At 39.9% G+C, this 27,576-nt stretch overlaps 2 protein-coding genes across 5 annotated transcripts in view; one reads left to right on the top strand and one right to left on the bottom strand.

Moving 5' to 3' along the window:
• XRCC3 (X-ray repair cross complementing 3) overlaps positions 1-6,794 on the top strand; it is a 36,532-nt gene extending 29,738 nt beyond the window's left edge. Inside the window, exons 7-9 of the mRNA XM_006018048.3 lie at positions 1,025-1,237; positions 3,599-3,645; positions 6,436-6,794. Coding sequence (XP_006018110.1) covers positions 1,025-1,237; positions 3,599-3,645; positions 6,436-6,673 — 498 coding nt within the window. The 3' untranslated portion in view covers positions 6,674-6,794. The remainder of the gene's footprint in view (positions 1-1,024; positions 1,238-3,598; positions 3,646-6,435) is intronic.
• Positions 6,795-8,198: 1,404 nt separating this feature from the next.
• KLC1 (kinesin light chain 1) overlaps positions 8,199-27,576 on the bottom strand; it is a 66,850-nt gene continuing 47,472 nt past the window's right edge. The window contains exons 13-16 of one of the 4 annotated variants that reach the window (XM_025197198.1): positions 25,145-25,306; positions 20,074-20,204; positions 14,900-14,966; positions 8,199-13,492 (exon numbers count right to left, since the gene is read on the bottom strand). In XM_025197198.1, the coding sequence (XP_025052983.1) occupies positions 13,427-13,492; positions 14,900-14,966; positions 20,074-20,204; positions 25,145-25,306 (426 nt within the window). In that variant the 3' untranslated portion in view covers positions 8,199-13,426. The other 3 variants (XM_025197199.1, XM_025197200.1, XM_025197201.1) reach the window with 3 other exon arrangements.

Here is a 27,576-nt window from a genome sequence, read left to right as displayed (position 1 = left end):
CTTCCCCCTCATCCTCCCCCCCAGGGTGGGGGTGGGCTCTCTGTGGCGGTGGGGGGGGCTCCTCCTCCTCCCACCCTGGGCTGGGGAGGGGGGCTCTTCAAGGCTGCCCAGCTCCCGGAGGGAGACTCTTCCCCCTGCTCCTCCTGCCATGGGGTGGGGAGGGGGGCTCTGTTCAGTGCTGGAGGGGCTCTTCCCCCTCCTTCTCCCTCTGCTCCCCACCGCTATGGGAGGGTGGGCTCTGTGCGGCACTGCCTGGCCCAGTTAGGGCGGGTGGAGCGGCTGTCACTGAGCTGCAGCTGTCGGGGGTGGGCCGGACTGGCCTCACTCAGCCCTGGACAAGGCCGCACGTTGGGGCCAGGCTGGGCCACGGTGGGGGAGGCCACCCCCAGCAGTTGTGGCTCAGTGACAGGGACGCTGAGCCCTGTCAGTGAGTGCAGCTTTGTCATTGAGTCTTCCTTGCCAAGATAAAGAGCTTTAACTTGTGATAGAAGGAGGTTAAACTACTTGACAGGCATCCAGTAGAGAATAACTCGTCACCAGAAATGTTCTGGGGACTTAAGAAACATTTGGATAGAATTCTGCATGAACAAGGGATCTCAGATATTGTTAACTTTTAATAGTTTTGGTTACTATAGTTTAATATAGCAACGGTATATTGTGCTATCACAGATCCATTGTCATTGCCTTGCCACTTACTAATAACCTGAGGACTTTGACTACTCTCAAGTCAAGTCCCATCCATTTATTGAAAGCTTGACTGCCAAAAGTGGTGGCTCAAGATTGCACTATTGAGTTCCTTGTTTTTTGGAGCTTTGTGAATGACTGAAAACCCTGTGAGAAACGTTGCCATAACTTACACCCTATGAAATGCTAAAGACTTCCATTGGCTACAGATGTTGTAAGTTCAGCCAGCCTTTCATCTCCTTTAATTAATGAATACAGTTCCATAAATGGTAGAATTGTATAGGAAGCTATATATATCCTAAGCAACTTTAACGCTGAATGCTTTTGTGTTTTGTGGTAGGACACCTTCTCCAGCTGCATTACGAAAAGAATTCCCTTGCTGCTTGCAAGAGGCATGATACGCCTCGTGATCATTGACTCTATTGCTGCTTTGTTTCGATGTGAATTTGGAGCACAAGATTCTGTTGTGAAAGCCCAGTATTTGCAGACATTTGGAGCACAGCTTCATGGTTTAAGTACGAGATTCAGGACTCCAATAGTGTGTATCAATCAGGTATGAAGTCAGAAACTACTTCCTACTGTGCAGAACCATTGAATGGGCTGAATAGAAGAATCAGAAACCAAAGGGAAGCCAACAGCTTTCTGCAGGAACATGTACATTTATTTTATACTCAATCAAATGGAGCAAAGTTTTGTACTGCTTGTAGCAATTTCCATAGATGCACTGAAGAAAGGTTCCTGGGTATTTTGGCAGTAGTATGTGGGAAGAATTTCTCCAGTGCCTTGTCTCAATGGTGTTGATTCTCACCCATCTTCTAGGAGCAGAGGATATGAAATACTCTTTGGGTTTGTGATTTTGGCTACACAGGTAATGTTTTGCTTCTTCAGGAGAGGGTAGTTTATTTTCAGTGAATTGGCATTATAGGTAGAGAAGAGTTTTTTGGGGGGCAAGTCAGAATTATAAATTCACTGCACCATGCAGCCTCTCAGCAGAGCCAAGTACTACTTTAAGGCAGTGACACTGCTTCTGGTTCAGGAAGTAGGATGTGCAAAGCACATCTTGCCTGGCGCATTAAGATATGTTTTTTGAGCCGTAGCTTGGATCTTCCTCTTGCAAAAGCATCAGAAAGCAAGCCAGATGTTGTCTTGAGTAGTCAGTGACTTAAGAGTTTGGGGTTTTGACTCGAGTGCTTTTACCTGTTAAAAGGGAAATCGGGCCTCTCGGATTCCAGCTTTTTGGTCTTTCCCCTGAAGAGCTTGGTGATGAGGGTCTGTTTTGTGGACTTCTGAAAGCTGAAGGAGGTTGATGTATCCTTCAAAGGTCTCTTTAGAAATCTTGGCTGGTGTGAGAGTCACAGAGGCAGTCTCCTAAGTAATCCAGACCAAGGGCAAGATGCATGAAAGCACTTAAGTGTTTGCTATTGCAGCACTTAAGCACCTGGTATTCACTGGACTGTAACCCAGGTTGAGTGCCCTAGTCATTGGGTTGGGGTTACCAAATAGTGGTCCATCAGGCCATGAGAAGTGGACTGTGGTGTTAACTGGACTTGTGCACCTTTAAAAGTCTAATAAGGGCATACAGACGTTGTCTGAGGGCTGGCAGCGGTCCAAAATGTTTGGGAGCAAGTTATATTGAATTAGAGTTGTGTTCACCCTCCCTCAGGCCTAATGAGTGAATAATGAGTTATTTTATGCAAATTGGAATGGCTTTAGCAAGAAGGAATGAGAGAAGCCTATCTCAAAAAAATCCTCTTACCCTGTGCTTAGAGCCCTCGCTTGCATGGGCCATGCCAGTAAAAATCTTCATGGGCAGAGGAAGCCAGTACACCCATATCCTGAGGTGAGAGTGGCCAGGTATTGGATCAGGCTACCTGGACAAGTTGTGGAGTATCCATGCTTAGAAACTTTCAAAAGCAGGTTAGACAGACTTGGCTGGGATGGTCCTGTCGAGAGCAGGAGGCTGGACTAGATGATCTTGGGAGGTCCTTCCCAGCCTTTCTTTCCTATAATCCAATGGGAGAGTGCTCTAAATATTGAACTATTGGATGAAAGTGCACAACCATCACTGCCTCCTCCTGCCATGGCTTATACGAGGGCCTATCTGGTATGCATGTTATGAGAGGAAAACCTAGTTTCTAGCTCCCAGTGGGCCTCAGTTGTGCAGCTGTTCAGCAGTGTCAGGAATTAGGCAGTTCTGGACATGCCCAGAAGCAGATCATTGGGTTCCCAGGGAACTTTGCTAGAATAAACTTAAACCCTGTGGACTTCAGGCTTCTCCAGAGTTAGGCAGTAGGTAAGTAGGAGCTTTCAGAATTTGAGTATTAATCATAGGAGTTTCCTCCTAGCCCCATGCAGCAACCAGCCAAGCCCAGAAGCATGGGGAATACCCGAAGTAGAGCATAGGCACAGCTATACCTAGATCACCCCCAACCAGTGGTGTCTGACCTCTTGAACACCTCCAGGGATGGAGAGTCCACAACTTCCCTAGGCAGTCCAGTGCACTGCTGCGCTCTTGTGACACTGAAGAAGTTTTTCCTGATCTCCAGTCTAAACTGAAATATCTGCAATTTCAAGGCATTAGTCGTCATCCTACTCTGCAGCAAGAGAGAAAAGGTGTTTTCCTTCTTCTTTATAGCATCCATTCCTTCAAGCATTTGAAGACTGCTATCATATCCCCTCTTAACTGCCTGTTTCACAAGCTGAACATGCCTAGCTCCTTTAGCCTCTCCTTGTATGACTTGCTTTCCAAGCCTTTTATCATCTTTTTATACTCCAGTCCAGTTCAGCTTCAGGCTTGAATAAGCAAGTGTTTGACTTGGCTTAAGTCAGCTGCAGTTAAATAAACTTGCTTTTGATAAATGCAAATATGTATTCATAGAGCACTTTTACTGAAACTTTGTATTTTATGATTTAGGTAACTGATGCAGTGGGTGAGACAAATGTAGCTCAGTGCAGTTTTAGGTAAGTGGCTTTCTGCACACTGACATGCAACAGTTAATCCAGAAAGATGACTTGACCCCAGATTTGTTTCCCTTGCGTTAGTGTGTCCTAAATGCAATTTATAAAGGAGCGTAATTGTTTTGCCACAGCAGAACGGTGGACCATGTAATTCAGTTTTCTGTAACTGCTAGAAATCTGTACCTGCTGCAGTAAAAAGTAGAAGAAATTCCCTGGTATGCACTTATGGAATAACGTTCATTTTTCCTTAGTCTCCAGGACTTTATGTCCAGTTTGCAGCTTGGCACAGGAAGGTTTATATCTTTTTGCGTATGTATAAAAATAAAACACTCTTTGCATCTTTTTTGAAGCCTGCTGAGACCTAATAATAGAATTTCATTCCCACAAGATATTTTTGAGGCCACAAACTTGACAGGGTTCAAATAATGCCTACATATTTATATGACTAATGACAGTATTCCCTGTTGCTTGAGTAAGGAGACAAAGGTGAATGTACTTTTCTAGGGGAGATGTGCCCTGAATCATATAGTCGTGTAAGTCAATGGCCTGTCAGCTGTGCCGAAGATAAAACTCTTCAGTAAGGTTATTTCCTAGCTGTCTGATGGAATATTATTTCTGCTTTCCTCCAAAACAAAGGTTATAAATGATAAACTGAGAAAAGAAAACTGTGAAATCCACCCCTTCCCACGATGTTGCAGTAGACATCCCTGTGACTTATCAAATGGCTGACAGATACTTGCATATGACTACTGTAATTTTTCATGAAACGGAGAGGATTTGTCAAGGCAAAGAAGTTACCTGTCAGTAACTGAAGTTTTTCAAAATCTGTTGTCTGCCTGCAGCTCCTCAGTGTGCGGGGCATACACCATAGTATTTGAGCTTGGAGACCTTCTTTGCCTTAGCAGTACCTGAAGGGTATTCATAGCTCTGCCCTTTCTCATCCACTGTACAAGGGGATAAAGAGAAAAACACGCTGTATTCTGTTTAATTTTTCAATCCCTTGTTCCATCTTTCCATGGAAGTGGTTTAAGAGTCTAAGTTGCACAGGATTAAGGAGCAGAGTGATCTGTATATATGAAAAACATAGTTCAGAGAGCTCTGCTTATGGGTAACATCTCTAACTCCTTTGACTGCTTGTCCAGATGGACACCCTTGTTGTGGACAGCTCCACAGCAGTGCCTACATATCTGGAGATGGATTTTGGAGTCATTGTGGCAAAGAGTAACTGATGTCCCCAATTTAAAATGCTGACTGTCTTGGGTAAGAACTTGAGGTGGGTTCTTAAGGACACTATCTGGCTAGAGTACAGCGTATACAGGATCCACCTCAAGGGCTTGGATCTTGTCCATTTTCCTTGCAACAACCGTAGCTGTTTAGAAAAGCCCACTTCCATGGAAAGATGGAACAATGGGTTCAAAAGGCAACCTCCTCAGATGCATGAGAACCAGGTTTGTTCCCCTGTGGGGCAGAAATCTTTTGGTCAGTCATTCGAGGAATTTTAGAGCTGCTGGGTGAGAAAAGTTAGATGGACTTTGACCAAACTGATGGGCAAGGGTACATGTTTAAAAGATGTAGCAGATGTTACAGTATAGTTGAAATAGCTGCTAAAGAAATGCAGAAGTATAAGAAACTCTCCTGGGAGCAACTTCTGCCAGGTTGCAGGTGGGTTAGTTTTCTCCTGGAACTGCCAGTTTTAGTCTGGGAGAAACTTTTGTGAACATTTGTATGCTTGGGGTTTCTACCTGGAGAATTGCGATTCTCCTTGTAGAAATGCAACGCTTGTACATGGCCAAGGGCTGGCTGTCAACTTCCAAAGACCTATAATCTTTTTTTATGTGGAGACAAATTAGACTTGGGACTTACCAACAGTTGTAAAGGTGGAACAGTTGTGTCGTGATGGTGTCAGAACAGCAGCTGGGAGAAGGGCCTTTTACCTTGCCTGTTGGCTTGGTACAGATTGACTGACTGCTGCCTCTTGCTGTCTGAAGTACATGGCTACTACTGTGAGAACCTGGGTGAAGACTCTTGGGATTACAAATAGGCTCTATTGGATGAGCAGTGTTCCTGAGCAGTACAAATCTCAGGTATCTATGGGACCTTCCTATTAGGTCTGACTGCAGTAGGGAAATAGATGTCCTGGAGGTCTACCCAGATGGTGTAATGGTGGTGAGTGCAAATCCAAGTGGTACATTTTATGAGATCAGTGATGGAGAAAACAACTTCTGTAGGACCTTTTCTTTTTTTTCCTGAGATGCAAAGATGCTTTTTTAAATTGTCTGAAGCAGTCACCCTTAAGACTTGAGTTTTTGAGTCTTCTCTTCCTTTGAGTCAGAGCTGCAGTGTCAACCAGCGAGAGACCAGCTTACTTCCTCCCACATTTGCATCAGGTCCTGATAACCATCTAATGAGGATGACAATGGAATAATCCCTTGGAAGCCACACTAATGTGAACCAAAAGCAGCTGAAAGGAAGAGAAGAATGCACAGCCTGTTTCCCCTCAGCACTGAGCATAAGGATAGGAGGGGCTAGAGCACACCAGATTTTTTCTTTTCCTTAGCAGTACCTCAGATTTCCACTTCTATGGCACAGGCATAGCTAGAGAGGATGTGCATAAAGTACAGTCACCCGACGTTCCAGCCCTCAGTCTCTAGAGCACGACTTTAAGGTAGCAAAACTTTTAAAAGACATGGGGAGTTTAATTTCTAGTGGATGTTTACTTGCAGACTCCTACCAGGTGTAGTGCAAAACATCAAGTTTTTATGCACGTAAAGTTTACTTATGTTTTTCTTCTAGCTCATTGGATAAGAGAGTTTCTCCAGCACTTGGGATAACATGGTCCAATCAACTGTTGATGAGATTGATGGTCAGCCGAACACCACAGGCAGAGAATTTGCAGAGACCTGCACTGCAGCATCCTGGAGGCGTGAGAACTTTAAGAGTAGCTTTTGCTCCTCATCTGCCTCTATCTTTTTGCCTCTATACAGTACATTTGGAAGGGGTCAAGGGAGTAAGTGTAAAAAGCCCACTGTGAAAATGTTACAGGGGATCTCCTCCAGAAATTCATACCAATGAAGAAAGGCATTTCCCTTCAGGTATTCACGCGGGATTGCCCAATATGTACATATTCCAGCAATAAAAGTTTTTTATGAATATACGCAGCCTTGGGGTGAGATTCACTGTCTGTATCTAGCTTTATGTCTATGAACCTTCCGCCTGAGAGAGTGATCAGGGAAGAGAAGAGTTTGATCGATTGTCTGCATCTTTGCAACTGTTACTAGATACTGTACGGCAGTAAAGTGAGAGTGACTTCTGTCTGGAAAAGTGTGATCTCTCAAGTAAAATATCCCTTCACATTTCCAGATCTGCAAGACCTTCCATCTCCTAGCAGCAGACAGATTCACCAAGTGAATAATTTGAGTTTTATCAAAAAGCACAGTTCAATTTGTTACAGTTACATACTTTTTCTTGTTCACAAACTTGGTACAGTGTCTAGCATCACAGGTCTATAGTCTGTTTTGCTTGTCTCTAGTCACTAGCTATTTGCAGAAAAAAAGTGGTAGGGCTATTGAACACAGCATTCCCAAGAATCCAAAAGCTGCTTTGGTCATGTTTTAGAAACTGAAGTCTAAGATTTACTACAATGCCCTGTCCTCACGCATTATTAGAGAGGCTGATTGCTGCTATTTTGGTAAGCATATCAGAGCAGCTCTTAGTTTAGGCCTGAACTACATCTACATGGCGGAAGGTAGGGCAGGGCGGCACTTCAGACTGGTTAATAAGGTAACCGGTTAGTCTCCTACCTTTTACCTAACGTCAGACTAACACAGCTACCCAATTCTTTCCTTCTAAATAAAATAGGTGTAGGGACTTCCTTTAAACAGATTTTTCTTCTTAAACCACAACACATCTGCAACTGCTGTGATCTGCTAATACCAGTGGTACTGACTTTTTGGTCTAGAAAGTCAGGTGGGAATGGTTAGGAAGATGCAGGCCCTGAAGATGACCATAATAAAGACATAATTCATGCATCAGGGACCCCTGCACACCTGCAAAGCCTGGGAACACGAGTGGCAATACCAGCAGCTCTAAAACTCGGGAAACAAGTGATTTTGTCCCCTGTAAGAGTACTCCACAGCAGAGGAACCAGGTGGACCTTGTCTAAACATCATTGCAACCAGTATGATCCAGAATGCAATGCAAAACCCAACTTAAATCTACTCAATTTTCAGTCCAATTTTAAGCTACAAATTTCCAGATAGTACTTGAAGAGGAGGCTTTGTATTTTGTTTATTCTGCATTACCTCTTTTTAGGGTTTGTGTAATTTAGAACTATATGCCTTGTAACAATGTAGTTGCATAATTAGTACACTTGAATCCAAGACATGTCAGGCTGTGTCAAACCCAGGAAAGCTGGCTTTGCTAAGCAGTTATTTCAGGGGGAGCTAGAAGGGGAATTTATTTCAGCAGAATTTAAGACTGGGTAATTCTCCACTGCAAGTCCTGGGTGTTCCAGCGGTAGCCTCTTCTGTTAAGTAAGAAATGCACTTTTATTTAGAAACCTTCCCTTCATACAACTTTATTCATCTTTGGGTTTCACAACTGAGGTTTGCTTCTGTACAGGAAAAGTCCACACTACGTGCTTTACATGATTTACATTCGAAAATGCACAAATATGCCCAATTTAGCATATAGAACTATTGTTAAGACTCTATTTAAATATTTTATTTTTGCACTTTGCAAATAAATGCTACACAACACTTTAGAAATGTCTAAACAGCTTCAAATCAGACCACAACTCTGTAACAAGATACAAACAAGAGGCGTTCAAAGAAAACACAATATGCACTTCTTGGAACAGGTTGCTTTTGAAAACTAGAACAGCAAGACAAAATTATTGTTCTCTGCAAAGAAAATGATGGTCGTAAGGAAAAGTGCATTACAAAACTAATGTGACACACACAATAGAGCTGGCTAAAAAGCCTCAATTTTTATTTCATACCAAGTTCTGTGTTTAAATCTCAGTGAATTACTGCTCTTACATTTAAGGTTTTTTTTTTAAAGAAGCTTTTTAGTTCTTATCTCTTCTCAGCTGAATTCAGAATCCTGTTCTCCTTCAGCACTTGTAACAAAGGGTAAGATACTCAGTGACTGAGATACAAAGCCCTGAAATCAGTCTTGGAAGATTTTAAACTAGGTGGGTTTTCTGTTCTTTCGTTTGTTTTTATAAATCCAGTCCACACATTTGAAAACTAAAAATCTTTGTCAGTTCTTCCTAAAAAGAAAAAGTGCCATAATTATCCTTCAGGATGCTATCGATCTCTCATCCCACAGATACACAAAATACTCTGTGATCTCATAGAGCCTCAGCTCTGTTTGACTATTGTACTATAGTCTCCAAATTCTGCAAGACATTTACATACATTTCAAATAAAAAGAAAACAAACACTCGCAGCCATAAATTCAAGAACAACACATCCGATGAATGTAGAGACCCCAAAGATTTCTCATTTTTATTTTAGAAGTTTTCACCATGTTTATCCCAAACTGTATGCAACTCAAATCTAATTTGGCTTTTGCTGTTGTATAATTAAATTTCCAAATATACAGTCCTAGGTCATTTCAGTGCTAAGACGTAGCTATAGCGATAACTGAAATTTAGCTATAATTTTTTAATACTGTTTATCTGGAGGCTATAACAAATTAATGGGATATAAACAGCTTTGCCATTTGTCTATCAACACAAGCCTTCATTTTCTCAAAAGCATGTACCTTAGACCTTCTGAGCTTAATTCATGCATGCATGGGTGACTAGTTAGCCTTGTAAAGGCCTTTAACAACCCCCCCCCGATGATTATTACCATTTGAAGTACTGAGGCAGCAAATGCCCCAAAGTAATCGAGTTTAAAGCGTCACAATTCCCCCCAAACTAACCAGTTTTAAAAGAGCATCTGTATCAATATTTCAAATGTGCATTTGTACGATATGCAAAGTCTGTACAACAGAACTGTAAACATCTCACCTTCCGCGCGGTTCGTATTCCTTCAGTTTCGGCAGCCGTGGAAATACAAGAACCCGACTCGACTCCTAGCAGCTTTCAGATCTAAGTCAATGACTTGTGTAACAAAACCTAAACTGTGCGCTTTGAACCCATCACCCCACAAACACACTTTTGGAGAATCGCTGCCTGCCCCATTTAACAACACACACACAAAACGCAGCCATACCTTGTTTCCTGTTTTCGAAATCAGTGGAATTAACTGTACAGTTTAACCATAGATATTTGTCAAGCTTTAACCTTCGTGAATTACCATCATTTAGCTATAAAAGTAACCAAAAAAAAAAAAAAAAAAAAGCAGTGCAACGAGAAGGTATCTAAATCTGGTCTTCCACGGTTTGTTTTAAATGCTTTGCTGAGGATCAATGGTAAATAAAACCTTTTGTTGGATCAAAAATCCCAAAAGGAAGCTAACAGTTATGAGAAAGACTGCCACATTTACAGTATTTCGTTAGATCTTAACTCAAGAAAAATGCTGGCAGTACTGCTAGCAACTAGTATATGACAGGAAAGATGCAGGGGTGAGGAGCACCTTTGGATCATTAATCTCTTATGTCTGATACTTTCATAACTTAAATCCTAAGAAGAAACAACTCTGATGTAGCATAGGAAGAATTAGAAGAAACTGGCCCTCTTTAAAATGATCCATATTCAATTTTTTAGTTGACCCCACTGTACTGAGCAAGCAGGGACCAGGGCAGGGAAGTGCTGCACAGGGTTCGCACCTTCCCTCTACTTCATTCAATTCAGAGGGTCTAACTATTCGCTTTTGGTCAGCAAGATCCAGGAACCATCCTCCAGTCACAACACAGGCATCCATCATGGGGTCAGCTAGAACCGGAGCAAGGCAGGGAATATAACAAACTGAAAATGGAAATGTTCCTGCCCGAACCAGGTAAATTCAGACAGCCACTCAGAATAGATGTGTAAGTTTTTAATAATTTAAACACAAGAAGAAACTGAGGCTAAGATCTATTTTCAGACTTTACAAAGTTCTCTTACCTGCAAGTAGCATATTGGCTTAAGATGAACACTGTAATGCTGTTCAACAGTTTCTCTCATTTGGCTACTGTTATAGGGGTTTGTGTGCTAAGAAAGAACGGTGCCTTGAGATTCATGCGTCTCTGAACATGGGCATGAGCAAGAATTACACACTTCTGCAAACAGACGCAGGAGCGGTTTTGTCTGATGGGTTACAGGCCAACATTTTATGCTCATCATCCCCTGCAAGAATTCTTTGTAAGCACTCCAGACATTTGAAAGCTCAGGAGGACAAGGGCTATTTAAAAACCTAAAATAACAAGGTTCCCCACACTCGAAACTCCGTACTACAGCCGTCAGTTGTCAAAAGCATAAAAATAGTCCTATTTTTGCTAGCCCAACCTATGTTTAAATACATCTAACAATTTCTATTTACACAAATTCCAGTTGTGATAAGAGGTTTCAAAACTATTTTCATTCAGATTTGAAAGACAAAGGCTTGGAAGCAAGTGCTTAGATTGCACTGAGAAATGACTTGTTTGGGTCAGACTAGCTCAATTTCTAGGAAGTCAGGCTCCTATAGAGGCTCTTCACAGGACTGAAACATCTTATTCTGTGTAAATGACTTGAGCAAGGCTCTCCCCTGTGCCACTCCTACTGGACTGGCTTTGTGCAGGTGCTGGAACAACAGCTTTTTAGGTGCCACCGCACCAGAAACCCCTCAGTTACTGCCAAAGGGACAGGGCGTTCCAGACCACAGGACAGACAGCAACTGGGTGGAGATCTCTGCTGTGAGCCTGTGCAACTAGTACACGACAGGAAAGATGTCCATCTGCCCATCCCGGAGGTCTGCCCAGCCTAGCAAGTCCTACAGAGCTGGACATTCAGACTTTGAGCAGATCATTGAATTCATCCACAAATATGTTTGAGACATTACTAAAAGGAAAACAAATATATAAAAACCTCTTTAAAAATTTTAAAAAACTCAAGTCCCCTTTAGCTATGTCTAAAAGAGTAGAGCAACAACTTGTTCTCCCTCAGGTTCATCAATGAATTGCACTATTCTGCACTACACTCTCTATGCATTAGCAGCATCATGTCTCAGCATGTTAAAACAGTCTTCATGGTGAGCATACCCTTTACCTAACAGTTTTTTCTTTAGAGATGCTTAGGAAGTACCTCATGGTACACAGTCAAGTGCATTACATACACAGCTTTTCGCATCAGCCATTGTACATTTTAAAACCAGATGCAAATTGGTCAAATTTTTACATTTAAAAAGTTCTCATTCTAATGACTGTTTCACAGCGAAACAAATACACGTTGTTGCCACCTTCTATCCCATTTCCCTTGGTGCTAGGCTTATCTTGGCATAGCATTCCAACTTCTCCCCAATGTTAATTTTGTTCTGTACTTTCCAGCTCCGTAACTATACTTACAAATACAGACACACATTTATTTTCTCCTCCAACTTGCATGTAAGTAGCAAAACTTTGCAAAAGATGAAAACTTAAATGTTTTGATTTAAAAATCACGTTTCATAGAAAAACAAAACCAAAAATGTTAGTCTACAAAATACTTTGATGTTCTATACTCTGTTCCAGCAGCAATCCAATATGCAGACAACATATCTATTCATTGCATATAGAAAAAACCAAGGGTGGGTGATCAAAAGTGTGATCTGTCCACTAGATAAAGCCGTGATGCTTTCAGTGGGGCCCCAAATGTCTTAAACAAACATCAGCAGAGTTTTACAAGTGGTCCTCTTCACAGTATAACAGCCTAGAGTCACCTGCTTCATTTGCTCCTGGTGCCATCAACAGGAAGAGGCAAGCCTTTGATCATCAGAGAAAAATTAGGAGCATTTCCAGCCCAACAAGGCTGCTAAGAGTTAAGAACGCCAGTGGACAGGCAAGAAAAGAGTTAGCAACCTGAGTCAGGGAAGTTTATCTTAGCAGCAGCAGCTGCTCTGGGACAGTTGCAACCCAAAGCCTAAATATGCACTGACTGTACGAAATATAGGTTATAATGATTATTCCGCCCCCCGCCCCCCCATCAGAACAACCTATACAGTACTCTCCCCCCATTGATTACTTTAAAATCTGCAACAAAAGTGCATTTCAAAGCTAGTGGTGTTGCTGTATATGCCTTCTAGGAGTGAAGGTAGCTAACCGTTTTGGTGACAAAATGTAGCATCTAGACCTGTTGGTTAAGGAACCCATGTTTCAGCTCTGTTTTTTACATGAAGTATCTAGAGTGAAGACCATCAGTGATGCAAGGGAAAGCCCCCCAGCAGTACAGCACACAACTGGGAATTTATACAGCAATGCGCACATTTATACTTTTCTTGTCCCAGCACTATATAAATTTACTGCTACATATTCCATTTTTACTGTGTTTTCAAATATCAGTTGGAAGCTGTTATACTCCGTTGCATGTTAATGCATTTTAAAGAGTTGTCTTTTTCCAATTTCTGACTGCTGTGAAATTCAGATCTGTTAACAGAAATCAGTGTAAGTAACATGACTGATAGCAGTGCAACGAGCAATATATACGTTTTCTTTAGAAGAAAATATTCCCTAACGCTATATTTAAAATAGTCACTGTTTAGAAAAGTAAAAACAAGAGTCCATTGCAACAGAGTCTATGAACTAGATGTTCCTATAGTAAGTGAGGAGGAACCAAAGCTTTGAGTCTCAGTGCTTCTTTATTCACAAAGGAATTTTAGCTAGCTTCTGTCCAAGAACCTCAACGTGCCAAATCAGTGTGACTGGCACTCAGCGCTCTTGAGTCTGTCAGACAATTATTTCGTTCCTGTATGAAAATAAATAAGAAAAAAAAATATTTATGCAGGAGTCCAGATCTCAAGCATTTTTATCGAGTCTGATTTTTAAAAATGTTAAGAAACTCAAGACCTGCTGAAATTGATGAAGTCTGTATTGCTTACCTTCACATCCTGTGACAGCAGGATATGAAAAGGAACCTTACATAAGCATTTTTCCCTGACACAATCACCAATACTAAATAGTCGTCTTGTGATTGCACCCCTTCTATACCTCACTCAGATGCTTATTAGAGAAACAGCTGACCACCCGGAGGTACTGTCAAGTGTCTCTGCGCTTGGCAAAGAGGGAATTTGTAAAAACTTCATCAGTACTTCACACATTACATATGATAGCTATACCTCACTGACACGGCATCGATCGTACACAGTAGAAAAGACCCATTATTATAAGGCCCCTAAGGCCAGGCGGTCACATTTTGAAAGTCCCAGGCATTTCTTTATCACTGGTTGCAGAGTTATGGTTTACCTCAGTGGATTTTTTTGGTCAAAGTTCATATTAAGGAACATCTTTACATAAATTTTAGAGAACTGGAAAATTGCAGTAAAGCCTTTAGGGCTAACACTGGAAAGACACCTTTATGCCACTCAACAGTGAAATGAGATTCACGCAGTGTGGGCATTTTTTTCTTGTTTTATTACCCTGGGGTAAATAAAGATGTGGACCCTACACTACAGCATGTTAGTTATGAAGTGATTAATATTCCCCCCAGAAGTTAGTTGCAGTTACTGTGTTAGTAAGATGCACAACACTGCTTAGAGCACAGAACATTATTGGCTTACCTTGACAACATATGAAATGGTGACTTTATTATGTGAAAACAGATATGGGAAGCAGTGCTCAGGCACACTGAATAGTTAGGCAAAATATGAAGATTAGGTTTTGGCAGACAAACACCTACCATCACAGATTAGACAAATTTAAGCCCTGCTCTTGTGTACCCTCAGAAGCCACTCAAGTGCTGGGACTTGAGGAAGCCCACTGTCTGGAGTCACTGGCTATTTGGGAGATGCTGCTTTAAACAAAATACTTAACACTTAACTTTCGCAAGTTTTCCTTTATAAATGACTATAATGCAAGTATGCGAGATTCCAGAACTTCGCATCCACTCCACCAGGCAATGCAGGTTTCAATTCAGAATCTGTTTGGGATATGATAAGCACCTGTTTGCCATTAACTGAAATGAGACGGGTACTTCCAAATTAAGCAGGTGCCTAAATGTTTAAATGGAAACGGACTTCAGCACATTCTTAGAGTGCTCTGCTGTACTATAGCTTTAATGATACCCAAAAGGTTAACACCTTACTATTTCTCATGCTCTTCGGCCCGAACCCTGCTAATGCATCTACTTGTGTAAGAATATCAGAGGGCTTCTTACTTGAAAACGATCTTCAGTAGCCTTGCCACCCATGTTAAGAACATTCAGAGAACTGGCACGCTTCATGCTGCAACCGGGACAGTGAACATGCAAGGATAAACCAATCAGAATAACTGAAAGCTAAGAGCTCTAAACACAAGTCAAAACAAGATTAATGCAAATGTAAAATAGCTTTGATCTAACCCCTGACATGAAGAATGGTCTTTAAAAAAAATAAAAGAAGATAAAATACAAACATAACCCCTTGCTCCCTAGGGCTTCACACACATTAGGTGTGTGATTTTAGTTTAAATCATTCAAGACAATTTTCATTCTAAGTGTCATAACAGCAAATCAATGCTCAACCTGACGGCTTAGTCTTAAATTGTGCAGCATTTGATTAAAACAATGTAAAATTATTCATATCGTTTCTGAAAACTCTTACTGCATAAATTCATCACAGAGAGGCTGCATTTAGCTTGCAAAATATTAAAATAGATAGATGAATCTATTATTTTTGCCTTAGTTATGTGAAAAGATTACCATTGAAATTCTTATAAACTAAATCTAAAAGTTTGCTAAATTCATTTCATTTCAGTCATTTTGAAGTGAAGGGGGGGTGGGAAGAGTGAGATTGATCATGCTTGTGGACATACTGTTTAAGGCATCAGCAGCCTTGAAATAGTATTCTGACAGTGGAAGGACCATTAATAGTCAAGGTATCACTGTATTAAACTATTCTATATCCAAAATTCTTTGGGCTAAGGGTCAATAACTGCTTTCTGGCTGGTGTATAAGTTTACACAAACATAATGGCATTCAAGACTTAACTATCCTGAAGTGTGTAGTAGTAAGGGGAATTCAGGATTACAAGTTTAAATAATCGCCATGTCGGATTTCACTGAAATATGCTGCACTGCTATCTGAAAGAGCACGTATGTGATCCTCAGCAGGCTCTTTTATGATCTGTCTGTGTCCAAAGCACCACTTTAAAGAAGTGATTATGTTTGTCAAACTAACACCGACTGCAATGTAATCTGCCCAGGTGAACACGTGCAGAACCCTAGTGACACTGACAGGTCTACCCTCAAAAAATCACATTGCACAGCAAGCACATTACAAACCCCTAGACATAAGCACAGATTAAGTGAGCTGATAGTAATGTGCATCTAATGGCTTTAAACGGAAATGTGTATGTCTGCAACACAATAAAAATCAAAAGAATCTACACTAATGAATGCGGCAAGAAAAGGGTGTTACATTTTTAAAAGTTTCAGACAGCTTAATGCACACACATTTAAATATCTGACCTAAGTGTTAGCAACAAAAAGAAGCAATGAATCATGCATGGGTTTTTCACCTCTCTGTTATTTATTTATATAAAATATACAATAAAGGTTATACATTGGAAAAAAAAAATCAAAGTTTGTTAATCTGCAAAAACGCATACAAAATACCACAAATGAAAATCTCTCTTCCAGAAGTTAGAGCATAAAGGTTTATCAAAAACAAAACCCAAACTACACAGAAACAAAAAATTCCACAGGTACAAATCTATACAAGTATTTGTTATATCTTTGCTGAAGTGCGAATAGCAAAGCTAAATAAATAAGCACATTTTATCATGCCTAAATTTCAACTTTTAAAAATGTATTAGCAGCCAATTTACTTCAGAAGTAATTAGTTTTTCACCTACATACTTAGAAGAATTAGTTTGGCAAATGCACTTGTAGCATTTTTCCAGTTAAACATAGGATTGCAAAAATAGTAGGGATGCATGCATCACTTCAGTCGTCATAAGCCAGAGATACAAGAAAAAGCTGTGCTTGTCTTTTCCTTTTCTTTTTTTTTAAAGCAATATCAACTTAGTTACCCTGTTCTATTGGTCAAACTGATCACATCAGATCATCACACCCAATCACCTGTCAGCAAATCAGAATGAAAAATTTGAAAGCAAAATAAAAATGAAACAAGTGCCCAGAAAAAGTATGTTACTCCAAGTTTCAAACTGCTACATATTTTTAAAGACCCAACTTTGATAGACATCCTGTTACCTTATGAAAAACTTTGCATATTCTATTTGGGAACACATTAGAGCAGGGGTGGCATATAGCAGCTTGGGGAAGAGACGGGCAGCACAGTGGAGAAAACAAAGCATCAGATCAGGTAAGGAGTACAGGGCAGAAAGGAGAAAGAAGAGCAGCAGCTTGCTCAAGGAGCACAGAGTAGGGAGCAGAAAGTGCAGCAGATCAGGTAGAGGAGAGAAGTGGCACTCAGGGAGGATGCAGGGCTCATTTGCAGAACACCAGCCAAAAAGGTTTGGCACTCGCAAAAGAAATATTATTTCCTCCTTCCTTCAGTTTTCTATCAAGAACTGCACAAAGACTAGGTCTTTAATACTCTGGAGTTCATCTGCTCTTCTGCTTATTCATTAACTCACGTAATAAAACTAATGTGACAGCCTAATCACTGATGAGAAGGAAGAGAGAGGGAGGGAGGGGGTAAACCTTATCTTGCGCTTTTGTAATTTTGAGTGAAGGGGTAAGCATTTCACTTTTATAAGCAGGATGCTCACCTTGTTAAAAACAGGTAAATAAATTAATTTTTTGAGTAGTTGTACTCTGCAAAAAATGGAGTGTATGGTGTATTCTCACTGACTTCCACAAGGAATTTGCTTGGTTACAAGTCACAAAAGATGAATTTCAAGTCTCCCACCTTTACAAATTCATCCTACAACTTGGAAAAAAAAAATCAAACTGTTCTTTCCAATAAGTAAATTTTTATCACAATAAATTCCCCAAATCAGAAGTGTACGTGAATATTGTTCGCAGAGAAAGCACATAAAATCTCATGAAGTTTTCCTTTAATGAGCACAGTTTTCCAGAGTACAGCCTTGTTTATGAACACTGCCGCAGCACTTTATCAGTATCATAAACACCACACATTTGGTGGCATACGCTCTAAAAAATGGTCTGCATTTGTGTGGGTAGATTATATGACAAAAGTTAAAACTAAATGCTTCAAAAATACATCAAAGACACAAAGAGTTTTCAGTGGAGACTACAAGCCAGGAAGCTAAATTTGAATACTGGACCAAACTGTAGAAATACTCTTTAGTCTTTGATTAAGGAGGGGAAAAGAAAGCAATCTGCAGTTTATTTACTTATTAATTTCAAGAAACAAGCACTAGTGCCCTGCTTCTGTAAAGACACTGAGAAATTATTTAAATATTGTAAAAATTAGGGAATAAGGTGGTAATTGGATATAATTAAAGATATGGGTTCATAAAAAACCAATTACATAAACTATGCTATCTGTGTAGTTTATACAGAATTGTATAAAAATAAGCAACAATTTATAACTATTAAATTGGAAGAATGAGACTCATTTAGTTCCACGCCTGGCCTTTTGCTCATTTCTTTTACTAAGCTCTGTTGCAGTTCTGCATTACTTTGAACTACATATTTTTTGAATTTCAGTCAGTCCCCAGGCTACCTTAACTGAAAAAACCCCCCCAAACTCTCATAATTGTGCACCAATAAATTCAACTGAAGTTCTGCAATGGACTTCACCAAGTGTAGGATTATATCTTTACCATCACACAAACGAACTGCTCACTAAATAATTGCTATCATCTGACTGGGTGTAAAGTTGGATATACTTCCAAGTCAGATGTCAGTGAGGTAGAGAATTCAAAACATTAAATAGCAACAGGTATCATTACTCATCACAGGTTTGCAAGATGTTTTACAAAAAAAAACAAAAACAAAAAGCAAACAAAAAAAAAAAAAAGGAAGTGAGGCAGACCTTCTTTGACAGAACTGGAGCTCTGATGACCTGCATTAGTTGAAGACCTGCTTCCAAATCATTGCCCCAGATATCACATGGAATTTTAAATCACTATAACCATTTCTAATAATAAATGAATAGATCCATATACTACTCATCCCTCTGGATGAAGACCACAAATGCTCTTCCTTAGAATGCTTTCAGGCAGAAGTTCAATAAAGGAATGCTATTCAAACTGCTTTACTGGGAACCAGTGTAGTTTGTTTTAAAAGTATAAAAAAAATTAATTCGACTAAGCGGCTAGGAATGAGGCTGCTAGAACTGGAGTGCTATGGGGTGTGGGGGTGGAAGGGACAGTGCAGTGATGAATATTTCTGTTTGCATACAAACATTTTTGTGCATCTAGTGGACATATTACATCAAAAGTAATAATAAAAACACATGGCATGAAAGCCTGCCCCTTTGAAAGTCAAGGAAATGTTTGCCATTGAATTAATTGAGATCAAGATTTAACCCAGATGTGTAGCCTGTTTCAAGATTTTCAGCAGATGTGTAGCCTGTTTCAAGGTTTTTTTGCCTTTTGAAATTTAGATTTTTTTCAGTGTTAATACTTCTTAGGCTTTAAGTAGCACTTAAACAATAACTATTCATGCTTTGATCCCCAGAAAACTTTTCAACACTAAGGATTACAGAGGCAAATACATAATGTCCCCTTCTGTATGAGCAGTTTTCCCTTTTCATATTCCTAACAACAGGAAATTTAAGTGTTAGCAGAAAGGCAATTAAAATAACATAAAACAGATGTGTTCAGTGTATAGATTACAAGATTCTTCATTCAGAAGAGTTTAATACCATACTGTGTCAACACTGAAGTTCAGTTTTAATACAAGAAACATTTTGAATGCTATGCTAGTTGTGGGTTCTGCTGAACCAATTATCTTTTTTGAGGTTAGAATAAATTAAGTTGACCATACTTTAACTTTGTGCAAAAAAATAATTTAGCAGTTTAATAAAGTACAATAATAATACTATGATGGTCTAAAAAGGTAACAGGGCTACAAAATATATACAAATGTTCCAAATGAAGACTCTCCTTACAGCTGCCACAGTATTAAGTATTCCACACTAAAACCACAGGTTCTGTCAAAGATCGGATTATAAATACCAAAAACAAGTCACAATTTTCCAGCAGTTAACATTAGAGAATTTTCAAATGTATGATTAAGAAATTTGCCCTATATTACTTTTTAGTAAAGAAGTGGAATTCAAGACCTCCTTACATAGCACAGTTCTACACAAAGGAAAAGTAGACAGCCACAAGAGAAAGGCTACTTGGGTCACAGTGCTAGGTTACAAAACGGGCACAAATTGGGAGCATTCCAGTACAGCTAAGAATAGATAATTACCCAGGATTCTTTGGTTCACTGTCTCGTGAACTTCCTCCCTTCAGCTTTCTAACCAGCTTCTCACTGCTGCGTCTAATTGAAGCACGAAGTTTGCTAAATGAACCACTGCGCTTTAAAGATCCAGTGCCATCCTGAAAAAAATGTGAACAAATGTGAAACTGCAAGAGTTTATGCCCCTCTCCTACAACTGAGTAATATGCCTACACTCTAAAATACTTATGTCCTGTCACCACTCAGCAACAGTACCAAATTATATTAAATATTTAATAATGCCATATATAAATTGTACTTTATCCAGCAGACTGTCAGCACTCAGGTTAAATAGTGCTTTTGTCCTAGCCTACTAATAAATGTTTCAGCAGTTTGAAGACTTGTCCAAGGTACGGTTCAATATGATTCATAACAATTAAAAATAAATCTGAAAAGTGCATGCACTTTCACCACCACCACCACCACCACCATCCAGCCACGATGCAGTCGTGAGAAAGGCGAGTACAGCACCAAGTGAAAGCATTTTGTCAGGGTGTGAACAAACCAGCCATTTCCTTCTCTTGGTTCAAATGCCTAGGCCATGAATTCTAAGTATTTTCAGTGAATTCCATACATCAAATTCAATATAGTGAGTATTTAATGTTCAGAAAGCCTGTATCCAAATTCTTTCAATTCCAATTAATCTTTCACTATGTTTCAGAAAAAAAGGTGAAATAAAGTGATACTCTTCTGCACATAAAAATCATGTTTTATGCTATATTATTTGATCCACAGAAGTTTCCAACTCAAGTACAATTTGACTGGCAAAGAACCATTGTTTTACTCTTAAATATAATAGCTTAGTAAGATTAGAAGTAATCATCTCCTACTTCTAGAAATTCTACATGGCTACTGTACAAAAGGAAGAACTGTCAAAGAAGGAAGTACTACTGAGCAGACAGAGACAGACATCAGTTGGAGTGAGTTTATTAGAAGTTAGAAAGACAAATACACAAATCACTGAACACCAAAGATTAGTAGAGAAAAGCATAATTGCCAAAATTTCACACAAAGACTAAACAGCAATGCTACTTTAGAATAAGTGAAGACATCCAGGGTTCCATATTGATGTTAACCATATAACAGGCCTCTAAATACATTTAAAGCACTTGGAGAACATGCCTTACTTTTACGTTTTATTCTGTAAAGGTAACCATCATGCCATTTTAATAATACCTTGTGTGATACTTTTAACTACCTTTTTTCATAGTGAACAGCTACTTAAAAGTTCATTCTTACTTTTTACTTATGTATTACACAGCAAATGGTTGTATTAACATATTTTGTATGACTAGATACATATCTGGCAAAGCTACACAGGTACAGAAACAGGAAACCAAAAAAAGGGCACCAGCACTGAAGGAATGGCCAGTTTACAAGGAAGTGTAGCTCTGACAAGAATCGTAAGGGATTTGCTAAAACACAGCAGTCAGTACTGAAGAGAGAAGTTAAAGCTTGAAGATGGTGCACGCCCGTCATGCAGGAGACAGTTTAAGAATCACAAAAGGCATCTAGGCCTGTCAGACAGAAATGGAGAGAGAAAAACTGAATGAAACTGTTGGGAAAAAGTTCAACAGTTCTCACGTTTGAACAGTTACGTTTACAGTATTTCTAGGTCATATCCCAGGCAGCTTTTTTAATAAAGATGTGGGACTCCATGTCCAAAGGCTGCCATTTACAGACTTCTGTAATCATCAGAAAATTATGTACTTTATTTCAGGAAAATGCACTAAACAAACGACCAAGAGAGATCCCATGTTCGTATTAAATTAGTATTTGCACAAAAACCCCCCAAAACCAAAAACAAAACAGGGAAAAAATTAACCAGAGATTGTTTTTACAAATATATTTGTGTGTAGTATATGCGGAGGATAGAGTAGTTTTCAGGTTAAAAAGAATATAAAATGTCAAAATGAAGAGGAAAAAAACAGAAGATTTAAAAAAAAGGAAAAAAAGAACAGAACAAGGTGCAATCACTTAAGCTTTAACTTCTGCCAGGATTTTTTCCCCACAGCACTATAAAAGGAAGAGGATTTTCCATATCCCTCCAAACAAAATTCTACTTACAGCTTTAAGGCAACAGGACTCAAAGGAATTGTTGATTTGGTCACAGGTATATTTTTATAAATGTAATCTAGAAAAAAGATATACTGTAGCACAAGCCTCCCCAACACTGCACTACCTAAAAAGCCTCAAATCTCAGCTGAAAGCAACCAGCTAAACAAGTGACTGGGTAGGTCAACCTCTAGGCTTCCTATTCACCGTTCTGGTAAAGGATATTGAAGACGCTGATTTGGTAAAAAGGACATCTGTCTCTAGGAACTAGAGTGAACCCCAGCAGGATGTACTGAAATACACCAGTGCCTGTACCTGCCGTTTCGATCAAAACTTTACCTGATAACACAGATTCAGCTTAATCTAAACGAGGTGAACTCTAATATAAAAAGATAGCAGACTTAAAATAAGTCAACCAGTATCCAGTAATTCTGAATCTGAATCTAAATTTAAAGCTATTATGTATATTGTAAATAAGATGACACACTGTTCCTTATACAGACATTTTCAAAGTAAAAAAATTAATCTAAATTACCAGCCCTTAATTTAGCTGGCATAATTCAGCCTTAGAGCCAACTGGACAATCTATGCCTCTCAGGTTGCATTAGGAACATAAAAAGGAATAAACACTCAGGCTGAAAAACAGCATAAAAGTTACATTCATAAACATTTTAAAGTTACCTTTCACATTATTTTCAAACTAAAATATTGACTATAGTCTCTTTTTATGGAACCAGCTCTAAAAATACATAAACATGAGATACAAGTTTTCAATTTCACTAAATAATGTGACTTAGTATTTACCTATATTTTAGGTTAAAATAGAAATTTCAGTTTCTTTTCTCACTGCATTTAGAAGAGGCTGCACTAAAGTGTACAGTATTTACCCGACATATATCGAGTATGTTACATATGTTCAACTGAAGTTTTTTCAGTGAAGGTTGCAAGATGCCTCAACTACTCTGAAAGTACCCCTCTGGTTTTATTGGACAGCCAAGTTCAAGGGCCAACTTCTGATGTGCATCTGTACTTAAATATTAACCAAAACAGGCTGTTTCTTCAGACTCTGTAAATAGAAGAAATTGCCTACCAACAGAACTTCAGCAGCTTTTCCTGCTTGCCAAGTAGAATATTTGCAAGGAGGGAACAGAGGAAAGGAAAAGGTAAAGCATACCCTACAGGTATAGAAGAGAACAGCACTGAGGTAGAAAACAGGGAGAAGGGGAAGGAGTTTGTTTGAACAAACTACCTCCAAAGTGAGGAAGAAAATGTGAATGTGAACAGTCCCATGTAAATCAAAAAAGTTATACCACATATGTTAAGCAAACGCAGAAAGTACCAGACTTTGTAAAAATTCTAGCCCTTAATACCAGTCTCGATGGACAAACTCACCCTTCAGATCCAAATTTTTAGCACTATGGGCATCAAGTATTGACCTAGAAATACTGCCTAGTATTTTTCGAGAAAAGTCCTTTATCAATCCCAACCCTGCATGCTTGTTTTAATTAAAAGCAAATAGTAGAAATAAGGGTTTAATTCATTTAGAACATACAAAGTCATGCAAAGTATGGCAGAAATTTAGGGAGGAGTACAGTACACAGTTCTAACACTGAGTGGGTAAAATTAAGATAAAAGGAGCTATCCAACCTTTTTTTTTTTTTTTTTTTGATGATGATGCAATGTTAATTATTCACAATAGATGCTGATTGACTGTCTTGGCACTGAGAAAATACCAATGCCAAGAAAACGTCATTTGATAAATGACAAAAGCACAGACAGAGAACACTCTCCACTCAGGTCCAGTAAGTCTGAGTTTTTGCCAAGTATTTTTAGAATCCTAAATCTAGTCACAGGGGACTGGAGAGCTGGGGCTATTGTAAGAGAATACCTCGGAAGCTCATTTCAAGTTCGCAGTACAGGCTAACCCCTCTAGAGCAAAAGCAAAGGCAGTCAGACAAGCATTATTAATACGCAATTTAACAGACCAGGTCAAGGTTTTTAGCAGAAAACACAAATTAGGTTTAATTAGCAGATGGTGCAGCCTATCCACATACATCCCACTGGTAGCAATGGAATATGCACTAGAAAAACACAACGGCTGAAGCAACTAATTAAACCAGATTTATACATGTAAAAGCTTGGATTATCTTCACTTGAATGAGAAATAACATAGAAAATGCACAGCTTGTCACACGTTACAAACATCGCTTCTATTTTAGAACATTTATATTATTCTAACTTGTGTGACACAATATGCATTAGTGTCAGAAGTCACAAGCCAGAATAAGCCCTCTACTTAAGCTGCAAATTTTACCAGGCTACATTGAAAACTGATGTGACCATTTCATTTCAGGGATGTACAGTTATTTTCATGAAATTGTAGTGGCCAACTGTGCAGCAGATTATGCATCATCCTTACGTCAGGACTGAAAGGAATGGAGAAGTTTCCTCCCAGAAATTTGAAAGAAGTCACTGGAATAATTTTTAAGTCCAATTCTAAAAAGAGAGCAAAAAAAGGGCAAGGATTTTGAAAATATTTTGATGTTATATTTTTCCATGCCAATCTAAAGTAAAGTAATTCCACAGCAGCATCTGTAAGGTTATCAGTGAAATGGAAACATGTAGACAAGAAGCAAAGATAAAGCAGCAAAAGTATGGTAACTGCCAATCTATTGCTACTACTAAGAAAAACAATAACCAGGACATTCAATCAGCATTTAAATGCTCAGAGTTAACTCCAGCCAGTTGATATCCCTAAAGAAATTTCACCACTAACAACAGAAAACTGTATCAAATTGAAAGTGTTAATAAAAGGTAAACAACTTACAAAAAGCAAAGTCTTGTTCTTTAATTTTTAATTGATTCTGAAAAATTGCAAAGTAAATAAACTAGTAAAACTACTAAAAACAATGGAAGGATGACTGGACAAGTTTGATATAGTGGCTTATTGCCTAGGCTAGTCTCTTAAACTGTGTACTGTACTTACCCCATTCCACTCTACGCTCATACTCACTTCCTCGCCTCCATCAGGCCCACTCTCGTACTTTACCACATCAACGTTGAGGCTCTCTCGGCTTCGCCTTTTTTCTATGCTCTCAGGGTCATTTAGGACTTCAGCAACTCTCTGTTTGTGAACATTGTCAAGACCCTAGGAGCCAAGCAAAGGGGAAAGTTTTACTTCACAATGGATTTTCTAAATATTTGGTGCTGTACATGAAAAACAAAGTTAGTACACAGTTAACTCACTCCAAACCCAATACAATTGTCAAGACTCCGCGAGGTGGGGAAAAAGAGGGGACCAACTGTTCTTGATATTATACAAACATCACTATAACAATGCAGACAAAGTATTACCCGAATCCATGACAACTTCATATTTAAGAGGACCCCCTCCAATAATTATTCTATACATGGAAAATTACACCAGACTTATAATTTTCCATATACAGAATCTAATCAGTAAGAGGTCACCTCAGTTTCTTCCTGCCCACTACTGTGGTGAGGAAAACAGCAGGGGGAGGGCGGGGGGCCAGACCCCCGCCCCTTGTTCTCCTGCCCTTTGCCCTGCCATGGCTGTCTCCTGCCACGCACCCTCCCGCTGCCTGCTCCACACACCCTGCTTCCCCCACCCTCTGTTCTCCCCTCTGCACCTTCTGCTGCAGCTCTGCTTTGGCTCCAGGGCAATCAGCAGCAGAAGAGGCTGCCCCAACCTGGCCAGGGGGAAGCGGTGGAAGTTCCCAGCTGGGCCAGGGCTGGAGGGATTGGAGTGGAGCAGAAGGTAAGGTGGGGGGGAGAAGGGTAACTAGATGGGGGGGAAGCAGGAGGTGAGAAGGCAGGCTGCAGAGCTGGGGGAGGCCAGGGACAGGCTGTAGTCCTCCCCCACTACCGCATCCCCCCAGCCACATGCCCCTCCTCTGCCAAACAAGCCATTCTGGTCCACAGCAAGCAGCAGCTCAGCTCTTGTTTCAACCCCAAGCCTGGGGCCAAAGTCAGCGCTGAGCTGCTGCTTGCCCCAGATCACACTCAAATCCAAGATGAGGCTTTTCTCCCCCAGTGCCGATTGGGGAAAAAAATCCTTTTCTTGGATTCAAGCAAGTATGATAGATTTGGGAATTAGATGACTCAGGTGATTAGATATTCTTGAAATCTGTCACGTGCCACCTTAACAAATCATCCACCTTAAGTACGTCACTTACCAGCTTTGTAATTTAGCACTTGTTAGATCACTAAACATGGCAGCGCACACCCAAATTATGCCCGAATTGTGTGTTTTATAATATTTACCTAGCTCTGAAACAAATACTGAGCTTGTTCACAAGTAGTGCACGAAGCGAAATATTCATTTGTTCCAATTTTAGGAGTAATGAATTTCAATATAAAGTTTAAACAGAAATACTACGGCAGGATCATAGTAGAAGTGGAAGAGGCTTATAGATTCCATTCCTTTGGAAATAATTTTTCAGAATGTTTATAAATCAACTCAAGGTTAGTTTACTACCTAGGACGCAGGAATGTGCTTTTCTAATCCCAGGACCATATTCCAACCAAATATTAAGTACTGGCTCCAAAATCAGAAAGCCATTATTTAATTTTTTTTTTTTTTTAAATAAGTTGAATCATTTTTATTTTTTTTTTTAAACACCGGTGAAACTATTTTCCTTCAACTTTATTTTCAGTAATAGACAAACCATGTGCACTAAACCACTAAAAGAAAAATCTAGCCTTGGACAAACAAAAAGCATAACAAAATTTCAACCTAAATGATATATATCTACCAAGCTTATAAGCAGCAGCTCACAATGTAGTGTTGGGCAACCTTAACTGTAGATCTACCTACCAGGTCTGTCCCTCTCTCTATCTCTCCTTGTGCCTCTCAACACTTCCTGACATTCAGCTTGGTTACCTGCCCTAGTTTTTTTTGTGTGTATGTAATCACTTAGTAGTAGAGGTGCACTGGTACATTGGTTCATATCGTATCAGTACCAATAAAAGGAAAATTGACATTATTGGCAATCGGCCTTCTTTGGCTGATGTGGCCAATAATGCTGGCGATAAATGCCGCATGCATGCACACAGCCAGGAATGCAGCTTGGAAAGCAGCATCCAACTGATAAGTCTGTGCAGGGGCAAAGGGCCATGGTTGGACAGATCAAGGCCCCCACCGTGAGAGAGGGAGTTGGGCTGAGGCAGGCACTGCCCAACCAGGCTGGGGTGGGGTGCAGGATCAAGCTGGAGGCTCAACTGTGGGGCGCAGGGAGGCAGAGCAGCTCCTGCTGCTGTGCGCACCCCCAGGGGAGGTATGGGGGGCATGTACTCCTCCCCCGGATCTGTGCATGGAACGACAGCAGACTGCACGCTTGGTGTCAGGGCTGCATCAGTCTCTTCCCAGTGGCTGCACTCAGGCCAGGCAGCATTGGG

Source organism: Alligator sinensis, unplaced genomic scaffold (assembly GCF_000455745.1).
Source record: "Alligator sinensis unplaced genomic scaffold, ASM45574v1 scaffold85_1, whole genome shotgun sequence".
NCBI classification, from domain to species: domain Eukaryota; kingdom Metazoa; phylum Chordata; order Crocodylia; family Alligatoridae; genus Alligator; species Alligator sinensis.
Note: the sequence above shows the minus strand (reverse complement) of the source record. Positions and strands in the feature narration are given on the sequence as shown.